This window comes from Poecilia latipinna, unplaced genomic scaffold (genome assembly GCF_001443285.1).
Source record: "Poecilia latipinna isolate Pla-1442-1.1 unplaced genomic scaffold, P_latipinna-1.0 Scaffold31, whole genome shotgun sequence".
NCBI classification, from domain to species: Eukaryota; Metazoa; Chordata; class Actinopteri; order Cyprinodontiformes; family Poeciliidae; genus Poecilia; species Poecilia latipinna.
This window is the reverse complement of record NW_015112647.1, coordinates 176,265-193,726: the sequence shown is the minus strand read 5'-3', so window position 1 is coordinate 193,726 and position 17,462 is coordinate 176,265. Positions and strand designations below refer to the sequence as shown.

General features: G+C 35.2%; 2 protein-coding genes and 1 long non-coding RNA gene across 4 annotated transcripts in view; 2 read left to right on the top strand and 1 right to left on the bottom strand.

The window, feature by feature from the left end:
* Window positions 1–206: 206 nt before the first annotated feature.
* Window positions 207–4,240, top strand: LOC106952627 (glucose-induced degradation protein 8 homolog). Its single transcript, XM_015040857.1, has 5 exons — window positions 207–400; window positions 689–816; window positions 1,711–1,907; window positions 2,087–2,284; window positions 3,076–4,240. Exons 2-5 carry the CDS (start codon window positions 696–698, stop codon window positions 3,247–3,249), a joined length of 690 nt encoding a protein of 229 aa, XP_014896343.1. The 5' UTR covers window positions 207–400; window positions 689–695; the 3' UTR covers window positions 3,250–4,240.
* A 2,264-nt stretch (window positions 4,241–6,504) lies between these two features.
* The window catches only part of LOC106952622 (uncharacterized), a 20,937-nt gene continuing 9,979 nt past the window's right edge, over window positions 6,505–17,462 (bottom strand). The window contains exons 2-4 of the long non-coding RNA XR_001426028.1: window positions 15,865–15,871; window positions 14,573–14,583; window positions 6,505–6,515 (exon numbers count right to left, since the gene is read on the bottom strand). This is a non-coding gene — a long non-coding RNA (uncharacterized LOC106952622). The remainder of the gene's footprint in view (window positions 6,516–14,572; window positions 14,584–15,864; window positions 15,872–17,462) is intronic.
* Window positions 7,307–15,446, top strand: LOC106952610 (solute carrier family 17 member 9-like). 2 transcript variants are annotated; one of them, XM_015040829.1, is made up of 13 exons: window positions 7,307–7,613; window positions 9,104–9,301; window positions 9,414–9,553; window positions 10,364–10,463; window positions 10,550–10,674; window positions 11,491–11,587; window positions 11,666–11,762; window positions 11,842–11,929; window positions 12,018–12,052; window positions 13,412–13,527; window positions 13,844–13,899; window positions 14,941–14,970; window positions 15,051–15,446. In XM_015040829.1, exons 1-13 carry the CDS (start codon window positions 7,495–7,497, stop codon window positions 15,218–15,220), a joined length of 1,371 nt encoding a protein of 456 aa, XP_014896315.1. In that variant the 5' UTR covers window positions 7,307–7,494; the 3' UTR covers window positions 15,221–15,446. The 2 variants fall into 2 exon arrangements, with proteins under 2 accessions (XP_014896315.1, XP_014896324.1); XM_015040838.1 differs by lacking the exon at window positions 7,307–7,613 and adding an exon at window positions 8,805–9,006.

Below are 17,462 nucleotides of genomic sequence, written 5' to 3'. Positions count from 1 at the left end.
TTTTAAGGTTGGATTTTGAATTGAATACATTTGTAAATGTATAAGATTATGCAAAAAAATTAATAAATATGAAACACTACTTGTAGTACTATGAAACACGCCTTTTACTCAGTGACTACAAACGCTGTGTAAAACGTTCTTGTGAGATGAACCTCGCTGTTCCTCAGCAACCGTGACGTCACAGCCATAACCAATCGGAGGCTTCGCAGCTCTCTCACACACCTATCGCGAGGTTATCAAATTAGCCTCGTTAGTGAGGTAGCGGTCGGAGCTTTATTCTGTACAGGCGCCTGACTGTTTTGTATTCTTCTAGAAGCATCAAGACGACTTCACTTGGTTGATTTATTAATTGTTTTTTCTCCCTGCGTGAACGGAAACTCAGCGGACCTTGAGTTTGACGGTAAATTGTGAAAACGCGCACAGTATGCTAACTAGCTGCGGCTAATGCTGTGGAGGAAGCGGGTTTGTTTTGATCGCCCCGGTTTGTTTTTGATGACGCTTGCAGGTGTTTAATCATGATTCGAGTCGCGTAGATACTGTTTTATTTGCCTGCAGCGTTTCAGACTGTAATGTTTGATTCGTCTGTCTGTGTTTATTTTCTAATTAGTTGTTGATACGCAGCAGTTCTTGCAGATCCATAGTTTGACCAAGCTGTGTCAGTCTTGCTCATGTTTCGCCTCTTCTTCAGGTTCCCAATGATGAGTTATGCTGAAAAGCCAGAGGACATAACAAAAGAGGAGTGGATGGACAAATTAAACAATGTTCACATTCAGAGGGCGGACATGAATAGGCTCATCATGAATTACTTGGTGACAGGTGAGACATTTCTCTAGAAAACAGTGACTGTAACCTGAATATTTACTTTATCCCAGTGCATCTAAAAAAAAATATGAATATGATCCAAAGTTTATTTATTTTTGTAATTCACTTAAAAAATTTTAACTTTAACACGCAGCCGTACATGTCAACTAGGGCTACACTTTACAATGATAATATGTCATCATTGTAATATCTGTGTGTGCAGTGTTCATATTGCAAAGGACTGTTTGGAGTGCAATAATTGTTTTCTATCATATTTCAGATTGTGAACTTGCATTTTGCCTGCTTTTACAGTAATATTTTGTCAACTGGCCAGGGTGTAGTGGCAGCAGATGCTCATACTGGACACAAATGACATTACCCTAAATGTTAAAGGTCACAAGTTGATGAGAAAGAAAGAAAAGAAGAGAACTGGCAAATATCACCCCTGATATCATCAGTCCAATATTTACTATTGTTATCATCATCGCAAGATTGTCTATTGCCTTCATCCCTGAGGTCAGATGTTCATATCTGTTAATTTGGAGGCTATTAGTTACTCACTTCTGACTCTGGAACGGCCTAACACAAGTAAAGTGAAATTTTTGCCCCATGTCCAAGTTGTGTCTACCGTTAAATGTCCCTCAAATCCAAAATTTGATTTTGTTTTTTATGCAATATTGTAATTTTTTTAGAAAAAGAATATTAATTTTATCAACTATAAACTATAATAAGAAAAATGGGCAAAAATAAACATCGATTGAAGTATGCTATGTTTCTTTCTTTTTTTTTTACAGCATCTGGCTATTACAAGTTTTGATCTAAAAGACAAACTTTCTCGTGATATTTTAGGTTAATGGAGTGTATCATTTATTAACGTATTTGCATCTGTCCCTCTGTGTATATCTGAAGAGGGCTTCAAAGAGGCAGCGGAAAAATTTCGGATGGAGTCAGGAATTGAGCCCAGTGTGGATCTGGACTCCTTGGATGAAAGAATTAAGATTAGAGAGATGATCCTGAAGGGGCAGATCCAAGAAGCTATCGCGCTCATCAACAGCCTACACCCAGAGTTACTGGACACAAACCGATACTTGTATTTCCATCTGCAGGTACGGTTGTAACCGACCACTTACACTCATCAGTTGATGTAAAGATATTATGTATCTCTGGTATTTCCCAAAGTTAGTGATAATGTTTTATTTTGGGTGAAAAAACATTATAAAATGTGAGAAAACAACATAATATTACTTGCACATTAATTTTACACCCTTTATTATCTTTCTTGTAGCAGCAACATTTGATTGAGCTAATCAGGCTAAGAGAGACAGAGTCGGCCCTGGAGTTTGCTCAAACGCAGCTCGCAGAACAGGGGGAAGAGAGCCGAGAGTGTCTGACCGAGATGGAGCGAACGCTCGCCCTTCTGGCCTTTGACAACCCCGAGGAGTCGCCCTTCGGAGACCTGCTCAACATGATGCAGCGGCAAAAGGTCGTCCTCACCATGCCTGGTTGTAAACTGTTGTATTTAGAAGTAGGGCTGGACAATAAATTAGTAACAATATATAGCTGTGGAAAAAATTTAAGAGCCCACTGCACTGAACTACTTTGAAAACCTCCTGGTTAGTCCACCAAATATTGATTTCTGAAATCTTCCTGAGTTAAAACATTAGTATTGTTGTTTCCAAATGAATATCAACTTGTTTTCTTAGCATTATTTGAGGTCTGAAAGCACTGCATCTTTTTTGTTATTTTGACCATTTCTCATTTTCTGCAAATAAATAAAAAATTTTTGCTTGGAATTTCACAGACATGTTGTCAGTAGTTCATAGAATAAAATAACAAAGTTAATTTTACTCAAACATTTACCTATAAAGAGTAAAATCAGAGAAACTGATCATTTTTAGTGGCCTCTTAATTTTTCCCAGAGCTGTGTATCATAATAGACATGATCAATGTCAATAGGTGATACGAATATTCAATATAGAGGGGCAGGAAATCATTTTTCTTCCACTTCAGAATTCTACACTGTTTTTTTTGTCTAGTATATTAAAATTTCAAAAAAATAAACAGAAGTCTATGGTTTAAGCATGATAAAATGTAAAAAAAGTTAGCAACGTTTTCAGCTGGAATTTGCCAAATTTCCATGATTTAGATTTTTGTTTTCTTTTGGATTTGTGCAGTCATAATTTTTAATTGTTCTTGATAATGCAGTGAGCACAAGGATAATAAAAACTGAATTTAGCAAAAAGACGAACAAAGGTTTTCTGTTTTGTCACGCAGGTGTGGAGCGAGGTGAACCAAGCCGTGCTGGACTATGAAAACAGGGAGTCGACCCCTAAACTGGCTAAACTCCTGAAGTTACTGCTGTGGGCTCAAAACGAGTTGGACCAGAAGAAGGTTAAATATCCTAAAATGACGGACCTCAGCACCGGCGCCATTGAGGACCCCAAGTGAACGTAAAAAAACAGTCGTCACCTACACGTCTACTTAATTTATGATCCATCAGCGACTGCATTACAACCGGGTAACATGTATGTTAAAACATATGTACAGTTTTGTTTTTTCCACGTCATTTATACTCATCGTGGAAATGGTAGTTGCTGTATTTGCAAAATGACACAAATGATTCAGTTTAAATACAGTTTCTGGTTTTACAAAATTCAAATGGCTGTTTTGTATATTTTGTCTATCGAAACCCTTTGCTGTTGAATTTCCAGAACAGGCGTCATTTTGCAGTGAAGAAGTTTGATTGTGTGAATGAACGTGTTCAGCTCGAGCAGGTGGCTGGTTTTAAGAATCCATTAACAAAATGTGAATATTTTTCAAAAATGAACAGATAGCAACACTTTATTATTGTAATATAGATTTAATTGATGCTACATTTTATGGTTTTATTTATCGCAGTGTGACAGTTTGCTATAAATCAGCTACACACTTTTCAAACCGTGAAATTAAATGTACATTTGAGGTAATTTTGTTCTGTAAATTAATTATTTCTCATGTTCAGAGACGGGTTGAAATCAGAGAGGGTTTGTTTTAGCGGAGTTGAGTCTCCTTGGCCTTTTCTGAGTGCTGCTGTGCTCCCAACATACTCCCTGAGATTAAATTTGGTTTTATATTTCAGGGTGTTGGTTTTGGAAATCCCAGTGACTGATGGAGGATTTATACACTGCAGCAGAGAAAGGGCTGCTTTGATAAATCTTTATAGCTAAAAAGTCTGTTTAATCAAGACCTTCTTCAGACTAAAACTGTTTACTGTCTTGGACTTTTATTTGGTAATTTATTCTGCAAAGTTAAATCTTAACATGTGATTTTATGAGTGCATTTTTTTCTGTTAGGATTTTTCACTTTTTCTGCATGTCTGTGTTTACTTTTTTCGGTGAAGAAAAAGGTACTTGTGCTTGTTTATTTTATTAGATTTTATATTAAAGAAAATATCTTGCCACTGGTTGTCCATTTCTTTTATGGTCTAAAAAGAATATTATTAGCCGGGTTGTGAATCTCCACACATTTTTACTATCTGTCTTACAGTTGTGGTCAGTTGCATACTTTTTTTTCCAGGATGAAATGAATACCCAGCAAATAATTTAATTTATGAAACTGTTTGGAACATGAATGTTATTGCTAAAATTAAATATACAAGCCTAAATATATATTTTTATACACGTGATATGGTTTTTGCCCAGGGTGTCACAACATTGGAAGGCCACACAATCAGAAAAACTTTAAAAAAGTCAGTTGTACATCTGAGTCTTCTAATTCATGTTTCACAGTTTAACTACTGTAAGAAGCTATTGCTGTATCCTTAATTTAGTGTTAGTTTTAATTTTTATTTTTTCTAGATTAAACTCTTGATCAGACCTCAACCAGCTTATTCTATTTTAAAAGTAAACTTTTTAAAGTAGTTAGTTTTATTTAAAAAAAAAATAAAATTCAAAAGAGCTAATGGTTTTATGATGTTTTATCAATTTTATCTCAGTAAATATCAGACTTAGATCAGAATGAGTTGTCTAATTTTCTCTTTGAAGAAAGGACATTTTATTGTGACTAGGTGTTTTTATCAGGGAAACGCAGATAGACACTAGGTGGTGCTAGAACTTTGGCTCCTTTTCCTCTGGATGAAAAAAGTGCCCTTTTGAAATATTTTAATGGCATGTTGTGTGGCCCAAGGTAGCATTTTTGGATATAAAAGCTGATGTTAACATATATTTTCCTAAATCTAACCTTTTTAAGCATAGTTAACCAATTTTAAACAGGGCAGTTGAACTAAGTAAATATATTTTGAGATTTAAAAAAAAATACAAAATGAATCAACACCACATCACCAAAGTAAGAGAAATTAATAAAAAGCAGACTCAAGATGATATATTTGTTTCTTAAAAGAGAAACTGCAAGCCACTGAACAACTATTAGCTTTAAAAGAGGCACATATCAGAAAACCCTGATTTAAAAAAAAAAACACATTCCCGGAGTTTAATATCAGCCTGCTTTATCTGTTAGCTATGATCTGAAACACGCTTCAAAGATTGTTTTGCAAAAGATAAAGCAGGCGAATTTTTTACTTCTAGAAAGGCGGAGACCCAATTTACTGTTAATAATTTGTAAACTATGCTGAAAGTTTGTGTTCTCCAATTTAGATTATAATCTAAACTGGAGAACAAAAATGGTAGATCTATATATCTACCATTTTTGATCAGAAGAGCAGTCAAATTTTAAGTCAGAATTACACCAGTGTTATACCAGTATGAAGTTTCAAGTGAAACTTTCAAAGTGCATAGAGAGTGACAAAATTCTGGTAATGTGGAAACTCTGGTAGCGACTGTACTACTGAGAAACTTTATTAAAAGATGCACGTTTCAGTTCCTGGTATTCACCAAAACGAAACAGTTTATATTTAAATGAAAAAGGTGTAAAAAAAAAAAAAAAAAACACTGACCAAGCTATCAGATTCTTAGAAAAATGTTGACCAACAAGCTTAAAGGCCCAACGAGCTCATTAAAATCAAGCTAAATACCAAGACAAAAAACGAGAGCTAAATGACTAGCGTCATTGTTTTTTTAAAAAGCTGAATATCAGCGAGAAGTTAATTTATTTCAGTAACTGAATTAAAAAAAGAAACATACTTAGCTTGATTACTCGATAAGTTAAGGCTAATGACACAGCTAGCATAGGTGTGCCCCAAATCGGACAAATAACAGCTAAAGGTTTATGAATCCGATCACATTTTGACTGCGGTTTCCATGGTAACCATAAACGGGGTTCCCCACGTAGATTTTAAGGGGCCCTGACTGGGTTTTCAGTGGGAGCCAAGATGGTTGACTTACGTAAGAGTAACAATACTTCATCATAATTTTACTCAAGTAAAAATAAAACCGTCATAAAACTAATCATAACAGTAAATACACATGTTAAAGAACTATTATTAACTGGACTGGGATCTCAGCTGAGCAAATATAAGAAGTGGGTTTGTCCACATTTTCCATGATGATGTTTTAATTTATTTATTTTGAACAGACAAAAAGTAGAAACAGATAAAAAAAAGAAAAATAGTCATACCAACTGACATGCAATATTGTTCAAAAAGGAGCAGACAGAAGATAAAAAAAATCTTATGATTTCCAGTCCCTCTCATATTTGCTCAAACAAAATTCACCTTTTCAAAAAAATTATAGTATTATGAAATACTTTTGACACAGAAGTACACAACCCTGCAAATGCTGCTGACATAATACTTGCAAAGCAGCCAGTCACTGACTTCCTGTCTCTAGCCACATAAAAAAAGTTGCTTGCTTGTTTTCAACCATTAAGTGAAGGGAAAAGATGTGGGGAAACTGAAGCCTTTATTCCCCCATTTTATTTATTTAATTTTTAAAGAACATAATACAAAGGCAGAGGAGCACATGATCAGTAAATGAAAATATATTCTCAAAGATGAGGCTCATTTGTCAGATTAAAAGTAGCAAAATGACTCATATCTTTTTTAATAAAAATGTTATTTTACTTGTCAGATGTAATATTCTGATCTTAAATGTTGTCTGTCATTGGCTGTAAGTAGAAAATCATCAACTGGGTGTGCCAGAAACCCACAAGACAAGATCCACTATTCTGATGTAAAGTAAAAAAAGAAGAAGACACACCATTACAGAGTAAAGCTTTTATTGAAGAGAAATTAAAGAGAAAAACGGCAACAGCTGTTCGTAACCTAGCAACCAAAATTCAACAAAAGCAAGATAGTGACAAAACAGAACCAGATCCTGTTAAGCATTCTTCAAAATAAAAGACTTCCTCTATTCAAATAAATCATGTCTCACACTTAAATATATTCCACTTCACCTTTGTAATTATATACAATCATGTTTAATATAATTAATAATAATCATCATGTAAATTATGCTTAACATAATTGTAAATCAGTCACTTATCATGCAAAATATACTGAACAACACATAAGTTTAACAAAGTCACAACACACACCTCTGTCCTTTTACAGACAGTCAACATGCAAATTTGTCTCCCGGTGAAAGCAGCATTTACACATCTACTGTCAGGAATGGAAACCGGTTCCAGTTGCTGACAGACACCAGCGTCAGCAAGTCGGGTTAGTTCGGCCGGTTGGTGACGGTGGATATGAGGTGGATATGAGAAAGAGCGGAAGAGCTTCACGGACTGCAGCAGACAGAAGATACCGGTGCTGGGTGAATGGCTGAAAACCACAGCGCGGGTCAAATAAGAGATTTAAAGGCTTCTCCTCTGGATCTTAACATTTATAGACCCGAAGAACCCGCGGGAGAGTTGGAGAACCAGAACCTGTGGTCCAGGTGAGACTGAAAACTTTGTGGAATCAGGTTTAGTAAAGTTTTTCTCTGCGGCTCAACACATTTATCTCACAAGCCTCTACTTGCTCTGTAAGTTCAAGATCCTCCTAAAAACATTCAGATTGCCACGTTGACGTGAAGGAAGAAACTGATCAATTTGGACATTTTTAAGTAAAAGCGCTTAATTGAAAAATAACCGGGTATAAGGAAATAATTTCTGTTGAAGCGGCAACAAACAGGAACGCGGCAATAACCCACTTCATGAAGGTTAAACTGAAAGTTTACATCACGGAAACAACCAACTTTCAGCCGCAGACAGAGGTGGGAGTAAAAGAAAGTATTGGTAAAAAAAATTAAAAAGTTTGCACTATCGTTTGAAACGTTACACAGTAAAAAAAATAAACAGCAATAATTTCGTTTATTAACCTGTCATAAAAATGCTGGCATTCATTTCTAAAAGTCATATTTTTCATAGTTTTAGTTTTAGAAATAGTTTTGTAACCAAATATTTAATTTCTAAATAAATGTTTAATTTGTTTTCAAGCTAAATATGCTCAGACTTAGGCTTTTAATTGGGAGCTAAATATTAACATGTGTGTCTGTGTTTCCCAGGGTTTACTCTATATTTTGTCTGAATGTAAGTTTATCTGCTAGTTTTACAAGTCATGCTTCACTGACCTTATTTTAAAGGTCAGTGAAAATGATGATGCATATTGGCTGGTTTTTATTTTCAGTCAGTCATCAAATAATTTGCCATCCACACTTCAAAACACTAAATAGTTTGACTGAAAAGATACAGGCAGAAGCCAGGGAGCCGTAAACCTTATTTTCCTCTAAACATTTTTGCATTATTTTTATAATGAATCAAGTCATAACATTTTATAGAAGAGTTACAAAACAGGATTTGTCTGTTCATATACGACTCGTTTTTGAACTATATTGATTATAATATGTGTGAAACCCCACATTTCCACACATGTAAGGAAGTATGAGTGAATAGTAAATTATATGTAATCTAGGGGTTAATTGTTTAGGAGATTAAAATGAGTTCCAATCGATTTACTAATTACGTCCGATTTAGACGTTCTTTCAGTGTTGTAGTTTGGCCGCCATCCGACAGAGGGCGCCACTGGTCATTTAAAGCAGAGTCGTTGATGTAGAAACAAAAAATAGCGGAAGGAGAGATGGTCCTGAGTCTGGCGTGGGATGCAAAATGCACTTTATTCGGTTCTGTTATGAAATATAAACACTCAAAAAGCTCCATAAGTTCCACCTCAATAGCGCTCATTCAATTCAGGTGCTGTATGACAGAGCAGCGTTAGCATAGTATATGCGTTAGCATATTATGTTATGACCGTTGATATAACGGTCGTAATAGGCCTGAGAGAAAACTCAGGTTCGTAAGGAAATGGCCGCTTGTCAAAAAGACCAGTCAGCGTTAAATTAACTCATTAATTGAGTTTATGACGTCATTAAGCTGCAGTTGTTTGCAGATCCCTGGCTAGAAAATGGACGGTGACGCTGTTTCTGGGCACCTGCCTGCTGTACTGCGCTCGGATGACCACGCCGGTCTGTGCCGTCTCAATGGCCGCCGCTTTCCACTGGAGTAAAATCGACTCGGGACTCGTCCTGGGCGGCTTCTTCTGGGGATACTGTTTCACCCAGATCCTGGGAGGACATGCCAGCGACAAGTAAGCGATTCATTCACAGAAACACGGATGGCTTCACTTCAACAATGTCCGCAGTCTGTTTATGTTGAAGTGAGGCTTAAAGTTTCAGGATTTCCCTCTTGCTGCCCTGCAGAGTGGGGGGAGAGCGCGTCCTGTTCATCTCTGCGGCCTCATGGGCTCTGATCACCGCTGGGACCCCGGTGCTGGCCCATTTGGGCCCCCACACCCTGGCTCTGATGACGGTGGCCAGAGTCCTGATGGGTCTACTCCAGGGTTGGTATAGACAGCGGTTTCTCTGAGCAAATAAGAACCAACAGAAGCATGAAAATTCATGTGTTTAAGTTTTATTCAGTGCTAAAGTCATGTGCAGGCCCTTTTATGACATTAGGGCCAGTGTATAGGGGAAAATGGAGTACTGGGTTTCCATAAAAAAATAAGAGCTTTGGAAATTTCTGAGGTTTCACTTCACTTTTCTGAGTTTGAAAAATCAAAAATATTCAACTATTGAGACTCAGAAATTCTCCAAAACAATAAAAAAATTAATTTTGGGGTTGTTGTTTTTTAGATTAATCTCAAAATTTAGATTTTTTTTAGCTTTTCAAACTCAGAAATTAAATTTTTTTTCTACAAAATTTCTGAAATTAATCTAAACATTTTCAAGTTTTTTTTTTCCAGCAAGTTATTATCTTTTCAAACACAAATTTCTGAGATTTTTCTCAAAAATTTCTGAGATTATTCTTAGCCCTTCTGAGTTGTTTGGCGGGACATTTTCTCTACAATGGCCCTAATACACCGTCGTACTTTTGACATGATGAAACAGGCCTAAAAACCATTTCATAACGATCATATTTAGCATCTAAATGGGTGCAGCTGCTCAGGGCAAACTCTGATGGAGCACTGCAAAGTGAATAATATAACCTTTTTCATCCATATTAAGGAGTTATTTACTTAAAATAATCTCCAGAATCATGCTGAAAAGTTACTTTTTAGTTAGTTTCATCTTATTTGTAGTGCACCAGAAACTAGACCAGAAATACTTGGTAAGATTTAGTTTCTGCAGTGAGTTCACGTCGTCCTTTGCAGGTGTGTTCTTCCCGTCTCTGGCCAGCCTGTGCTCCCAGCGTGTTGTGGAGGCTGAGCGGGGGTTCTTGATGAGCACCATGCACAGCGGCAGCCATCTTGGGTACGTTCTGCACACACGTATACATTACTTTACATCTAAACATGCATTTACTACTGATAAGCAATAGTTTCCCTTGTTTCTTTCAGCACGTTGTTGGCGGGTGGAATGGGGTCCGTGATGCTGGACCGGTACGGCTGGGAAAGCATGTTCTACTGTACTGGTCTGCTGGCTGGACTCTGGGCCGTCACAGTGAAGTATTACTTATTAAGAGGTAAATCTGGCTTCTGGACATCTTGATGTGTTAAATATTTTAGACATCAATATTTAAAATCACTTAATTGTTTTGTTGCTGTTGCTGTTTATATTTATTATATTTTCTGAAATTTATTGGGGATATTTTACATATAAAGAGGATAACATGAGGAGGTTTTCAGAAACAATAAATTCCTTATTACATTAATATAAATAAATTTGGTTGCCATGTTTAAAGTGTCAAGAGGCAGAAATTAGAAAAATAAATTATACTATAACACTAAAAAATGTTAGTGTTATGTGTACATAACGAATAAAGGAACTTGAGCAAAAGTTCACGTCTAACACTGCATATTTAAAATCTATAAAAATAATTTACATAGCATGACTGAAAATAACTGAAATTAAAGCACTGCAGAACAATTGGTAATGCAAAAAAGTGTATAAAAAACAAGAACAGATAGTAAAACTCCTAACTAAGTAGTAAAAACAACCATTAACAACTAGATAACTGAAAAAAGTAACAGAAAACGAGTATAACATAAACAAATATGAAGGGATTAATAAATACTGCTACAATATTATTAGGAAAATGCAAAAATTATAGTAAAAATAAAAGGAACATCAAATAAAACAAAACAAATTCAAAATTAACCAAGAAAAATAACAGATACATTAATAAATCAGTAAAAAAAAAAAGCATTAAAAATATATAAAGTCACATGTTGAGATTTATGTCATAGCATTTTATTCTGAATATTTTCCTAAAGGTCGTTTGAATTGTTAAATGTCTGTTTTGTTCGGTTTAAATCTGACATTTAATGTTGTTTCTCAGACGACATTGCAGTGAACCAGATGGAAAAAAGGAGCGAAATTCAACCAAGTTTGTCCAGAAAACGTTGGCTGCACCTTTTCAAGAAGCCTCCAGTTTGGTACAGCTTCCAGATAACTTTAAACGGTTGAATCTTTTGAGTGTTTTCTCTTCACTCTGCGGGTCGTTTCTCTCTCAGGGCCATGGTCTTCGCTCACATGTGCATCTGCAGCACGTCCTACACGCTGCTGTCATGGCTGCCGATGTTCTTCAAGGAATCGTTTCCTCACGCAACCGTAACTCCTCCACAACGTCACTGAAGACATCCGGTGAATCTCTGCTCTTGATTAATGTCAGTATCTGTATGTTTTGCAGCCCTGGGTGTATAATGTGGTTCCCTGGTTGATGGCGATCCCTTCAGGTCTTTGTGGAGGATTTGTGTCGGATTTTCTCATCACAAAAGGTACGAAAGCAAAATGTGTGGTGAATCCTAAAGTTGTCGGTCTTTTGAGGAAATCAAATTTACAGGTTTTTGTTTTGTTTTTCTGCAGGATACAGTGTTGCATCTGTGAGAAAAATAATGCAAGTAAGTGTAGAAATTACTGCAATGTTTTCATGTTTTATAAACTGAAACGTGTTTCAGATCTATTAGTGGATGGGTTTGCATTTTGTTCCAGATTGAAATGAAAGATGGAGAGATGAAATTTAACTTTTTTTCGTTTTACTTTAGAGGTGTGTGATGCTGCTTATTTTGGTTAAAATCCGATGCCAAGTAGATACAGAACCAGTATCGCCGATACTGTTACTTTTTATTATTTAAGTTTGGCTTATCATCAAACTTCTGACCTTTAAGTTGTTTTGTGTTTTTTCCTCTGAATTACAGCTCTGGAAAAAATTAAGACAGTTATCAGTTTCTCTGATTTTACTCTTTATAGGTTTATGTTTGAGTAGAATGAACATCGTTCTTTTATTCTATGAACTACTGACAACATGTCTGAAACTCCAAGCAAAATTTTTTTATTTATTTGCAGAAAATGAGAAATGGTCAAAATAATGAAAAAGATGCAGTGATTTCAGACCTAATAATGCAAAGAAAACAAGTTGATATTCTCTTAGAAACAACAATAATAATGTTTTAACTCAGAAATCAATATTTGGAGGGAAAACCAGGAGGTTTTCAGTCGGGTTCAGTGCAGTGGGCTCTTAGTTTTTCCAGAGCTGCATTTTAAAACCCAGGAAGGAATTTGGACAAAGTTTGTAGGTGTCAACAAAATACTTCAGTATCATATTAATGCGATAAAGAATTAAAAAAATAAAAACCGCAATGCAAATTTGTGTGAATTTGTTTCTTAATAAATTAAGTGGAAATCAAAATAACATTTTTTTTGAGGTAAAGATGAGAAACTATGACACTAAAATAAAATTTGAAGAGGGAATCCAAAGCATCAAACTTATCACGCTGGTATTGATCCAATATTTATTTATTTGTCTAATTTTTTTTTTGCTTTTAAGATAAAAAAAATAACCTGTCTCTATATATGTTTTACCCAAAACTCTTCAAGTGGCAGTTTTTGCTTAACCTGGTTCAACTTCTGTAAATAAAATCTATTAATGATGGGTTAATCAAATAAATAAACGGATGCCCCATACTGATGTTCAGTCAAGCAGAAAGCGCTGAGCTGTTCACACGTTGATTCTTCGTTTGCTATAAATAATCAAACGTTCACTAAATGACTTGTATGTTGCATTTTGGACAATAAAAAATATATTTACAAAAGGAATTGAATATTTTTTATGTATTTCTGATGTATAAAATAAGCTTAAGTGGTTAAATTAAAAATTTGGAGAATGTGCCATTTTTTTGTCTGATTAATTGTCAGAATAATCTGTTTTTAAAATAATTGTTAGCTGCTATGATAAATGTTGTCTGTCTGTGTGTCTGCAGTTTGGTGCCATGGGTCTCTCCAGCATGTTTATTCTGCCTCTGTCTGGATCCGTCTCCTTCACGTCTGCTGTCGTCTTCATTTCTGCTGCCGTCGGTTTCACCACCTTCACCGCAGGGTACGTGAAATCATCTGAAACTGGCACTTTTTAAAATCAATATTAAGGAGTTTTTGACTTAAAACAAGCCTCATGTATCTTACTGAAAAGTTACTTGTAAGTTAGTTTTGTCTTATTTCAAGTCTATTAAGACATTTGCACTAGAAACTGGACCAAAAATACTTTGTAAGATTTTGTTTTCTGACGTTTTTATCAAGCTGAAATTATACAGGCGAGGAAGTTTATAGAAAGGAAAAGGAAGTGCAACTTTTTCAACCACTACATAAATATTTTGAGGAAGTTTTATTAATGTTTGTCATTGTTTCGTGTGTTTCAGTGGCGTGTCTGTGAATGTGCAAGATCTGACTCCATCATGTGCTGGAGCGCTCTACGGTGAGGCTCCATTCAACGCTTTCTTCTCATTTATTGGTTGGTTTCTTTAGACAGGTTGTTCCACAAATATCAAAGAGAGAAAATCAATCTTTACTTTTAACACAATTATAAAATATAATATTCCATCAAGGAATATGAAGGATATTGACTCAGAGTGCTTTATCATTACAAAGATATGCTTTCTATCTTGGCTTATATTAACTTAGCTTATATTAATGTAGTTTAATTTATCTTAGCTTAGCATTATAACTTAGCATAGCTTAGCTTATCTGGGCTTATATTTACTCAGCGTAGCTTAGCTTATATCAACTTAGCTTATTTTGACTTAATTTAGCTTATATAAGCTTATATCAGCTTATCTTTTCATAGCTTATATTAACTTGGCATACCTTACATTAGCATAGCTTATATTAGCCTAGCTTATATTAGCTTATTTTAGCTTTTCTCAACTTATTTTAGCTTGCCTTATCTTAGCTCATTAATTTGACTTGGTTTATTTAGCTTGTGTTTGTACTTTAAAATTGTGTAATTTCACATTTCGAAGATAAATTGCCTTAATGAAAACGTGGCCATTTCCTAAAAACTCTAAAGGTTTGGTGGTAAGAAGAAGGTTTTTTTAATTGTATTGTAATTAGTGTGTTTTGTGAAAACGGAAACCCTTTTGTTGTGTCACATGATAAACATCTGGATGTTACTGCTGATGAAAAAACGACGATGACAGGAAGTGGTGGGAGGACGATGGCGCTGGATGTTTTTTAATAAATTATTGCGTAAACAATCTTGCTCAAGTGTGAATTTAGTTGCATTTCTTGTTTAATGGAAACACTGCAGTTGCAAATCGGTTTTTTCGACTTGAGCAGAATATCAAAGTTTTGCATAAGTTGGTAATGGAAACGCAGCTTATATATCTGTTACTGCGAATGTGGTTTTCTTCCAACTGCTCTTTTTCATTAAAAACCTTTTGTTTCCCTGTTCATTTGAAAATAAATTAATGAAATAAATAAAACCATTTACTGGACTTCTTCCCTCTGTGTGCCTCAGGGTTTATGAACATGATGGGAGCCTTAATGGGTGAGTATTTAGACCTGAAACCTTCTAGATGTTGGCTGTGAATGTTTGTTTCTGAGTTCTGCCTGCTGTGTGTCGAGCAGGTCTGGTTCTGGTGTCGTTCTCGGGTTACCTGATCGAGGTCACCTTGTCGTGGTCCGTCGTCTTCTCCCTCGTCACGTTGGTAAACGTCACCGGCCTCGGCATCTTCCTCGTCTTTGGAGACGCTCAACGTGTCGACCGGCAGAAGGACGGCCAGCTCATCGTGGTTTAAATCATCCCTTTATTTAACCTAGATTATTATATTTATTTTTATTTTGATAAGGCAGAGAACCATGTAGAAAAATACTAGTGTTCATCAAAGCTCTGGATGTTTTCTCTGTGGTAGAGAAAAACATCAATCAAGTCTGTAAACATGCTGAAGTGAAGAAACTGAATATTTTTTGTCCTGCACAACATTAAGCTGCTTTGTACAAATATTAAAAATATAATTTAAAAAAGTTGTACTTTCATAAGAGAACATTTACTTTAATATTAAAGTTGTTCATTTTTTCAAAATTAAAGCACAAGCTGGAAAGTCTGAAAATATTTAATCCAGTTCATAAAGAACTTTATTAATCACAAAGAGAAATTAAATGTTGTAACTTGTATAAATCAAGTTTCTTCAAAGAGTTGCCACAGCTGCTGATGGTTGTGGGCAGGAATGATCTCCTGCAGCAGTCTGTGTTACTTTATTAAAGTTTATTTATTCAGCCTGGTGAGATCAAGCTGCACACTTTACAACAAACATTATCAATAGTGTAGAAATAATAAAACGGTAAAAACAGACGAGGGCACGGGATCAAATTGAATTTTAAAGTGTTAGCTGAAATAAGATACCTTTAAAAGTTCCTATTGGGCGTCTGTCTCTTTAAGAACTCCTGCTCTTTCTGAAACTCCGCCCTCAGGAAGTCATCACATCATCTATAGTAACATTTTTACCATCACTGCACTGAGTCATAGCTGGTATAATGAGCTCAGCGCTTGCATTTCCACTAGATGTTTGCTAATTGCTGCTGGCTAGTTTGAAGGAGCTGAGTGGGGGAGGAGCTTCATCTCGAAGGCGGAGCTAGGTCAATTTTGCACAGCTGAATGGTTGCCATGGAGATTAAATGATTTCTCAAATATGCATGAATGAATAAAAAAACACTCCAGGTATGTTTTTGATGAGGGAATAACTTTATAACCTGATAAAAAGCTGGAAAAGTTTATTTAACACAATGCTGCTGGCCCTTTAAGAAGCATTCCCTATTTTATCCCACATCAGAATTTAATTAAATGCTAATTCAGTCAAAATTTCTATAATTACTCTGTTCATGATCTTAGCATGCCAGTTCTGTTTTTTTGTTTGTTTTTGTTTGTTTTTTTTGTTGTTATTGTTTTAGTTTACGAGCTGCATGTTCAGTTTTTTTTCTCTGGTATGGAATGCTGTCCAACTGGAACAATTTTTTTGTTTTTATTTTTAAACGTGTAACCGTGGCAACAAGTGGGAACAGCTGATTAGCATATCAATAGCTGAAATAAGACCACAACTACGACTCCAAATTCCAGAGAAGTGGAAAAAGAATGGAGGCTTCTTGGATGCAGAGAGGAGGAAGAAGTTAAAAAAAAAGATTATATCCTCAACTTCAACATCTCTCTGCTCGACTTTCTACTCAAATGGCTAAAACGATTTAAAGAAAGCAGCAAAAGCAAATGAGGAGGATTAGCAGTGCTTACAGTGGAATATCATCTCTGCTTTGAGCTGTTAGCATGTTATGGCAGTCAGCAGCAGTGTCTTCAGTCAGAGGCCTCTTCAGGTTTGTTGTGAGACTGACTGCTACTGGAGATCATTTCAGATGATTTGCATTTAATTTCAGTTACACTTTAGCTTTTGCTGTTTATTTTTTTGTGTTTAGTATTTTTAAGTATTATACATAAAAAGCTTTTATTTTGAAATCCTCTTCCTGTTAATCATGACACTGACCCGGTGATCTCATCCAAACATGGAGGCACCATTGTTAGTTATTTGAAATAACTAACAAAAATATTTAAGGATTTATTTATTAACTCTCCACAAAACTTAATTAAGTTTTCTGTAAACTCTTGTCTGTTTGCATCTGTGTTCATCTTTCCTCAGATGTTTTACACATTTAGCTGTTTATGAAAATTTTTCATTTATTTTTTTCCCTTTTCCAAATTGTGAGTTGAATCCTGGCTGTTACAATGTATTTAATGACATGAGTTTTGTATATCATTGTAATTTATTAAAGTGATATTTATTTCATGAACCACTGGGGTTTTACAACACCTCATACATTAACAACTATATGAATGATAAATAATAAAATGATCTTGGAATTTTCTACAAAAACATGAAAATATCTGAATTTTCAGAAGTCAAAATTGTTCAACTTTTGATGCTCAGAAATCTGCACCTTTTTTTTTTTTTTTTTTTAATTGAAAAAATTTACAATATAACTGTAAAATTTCTTGAT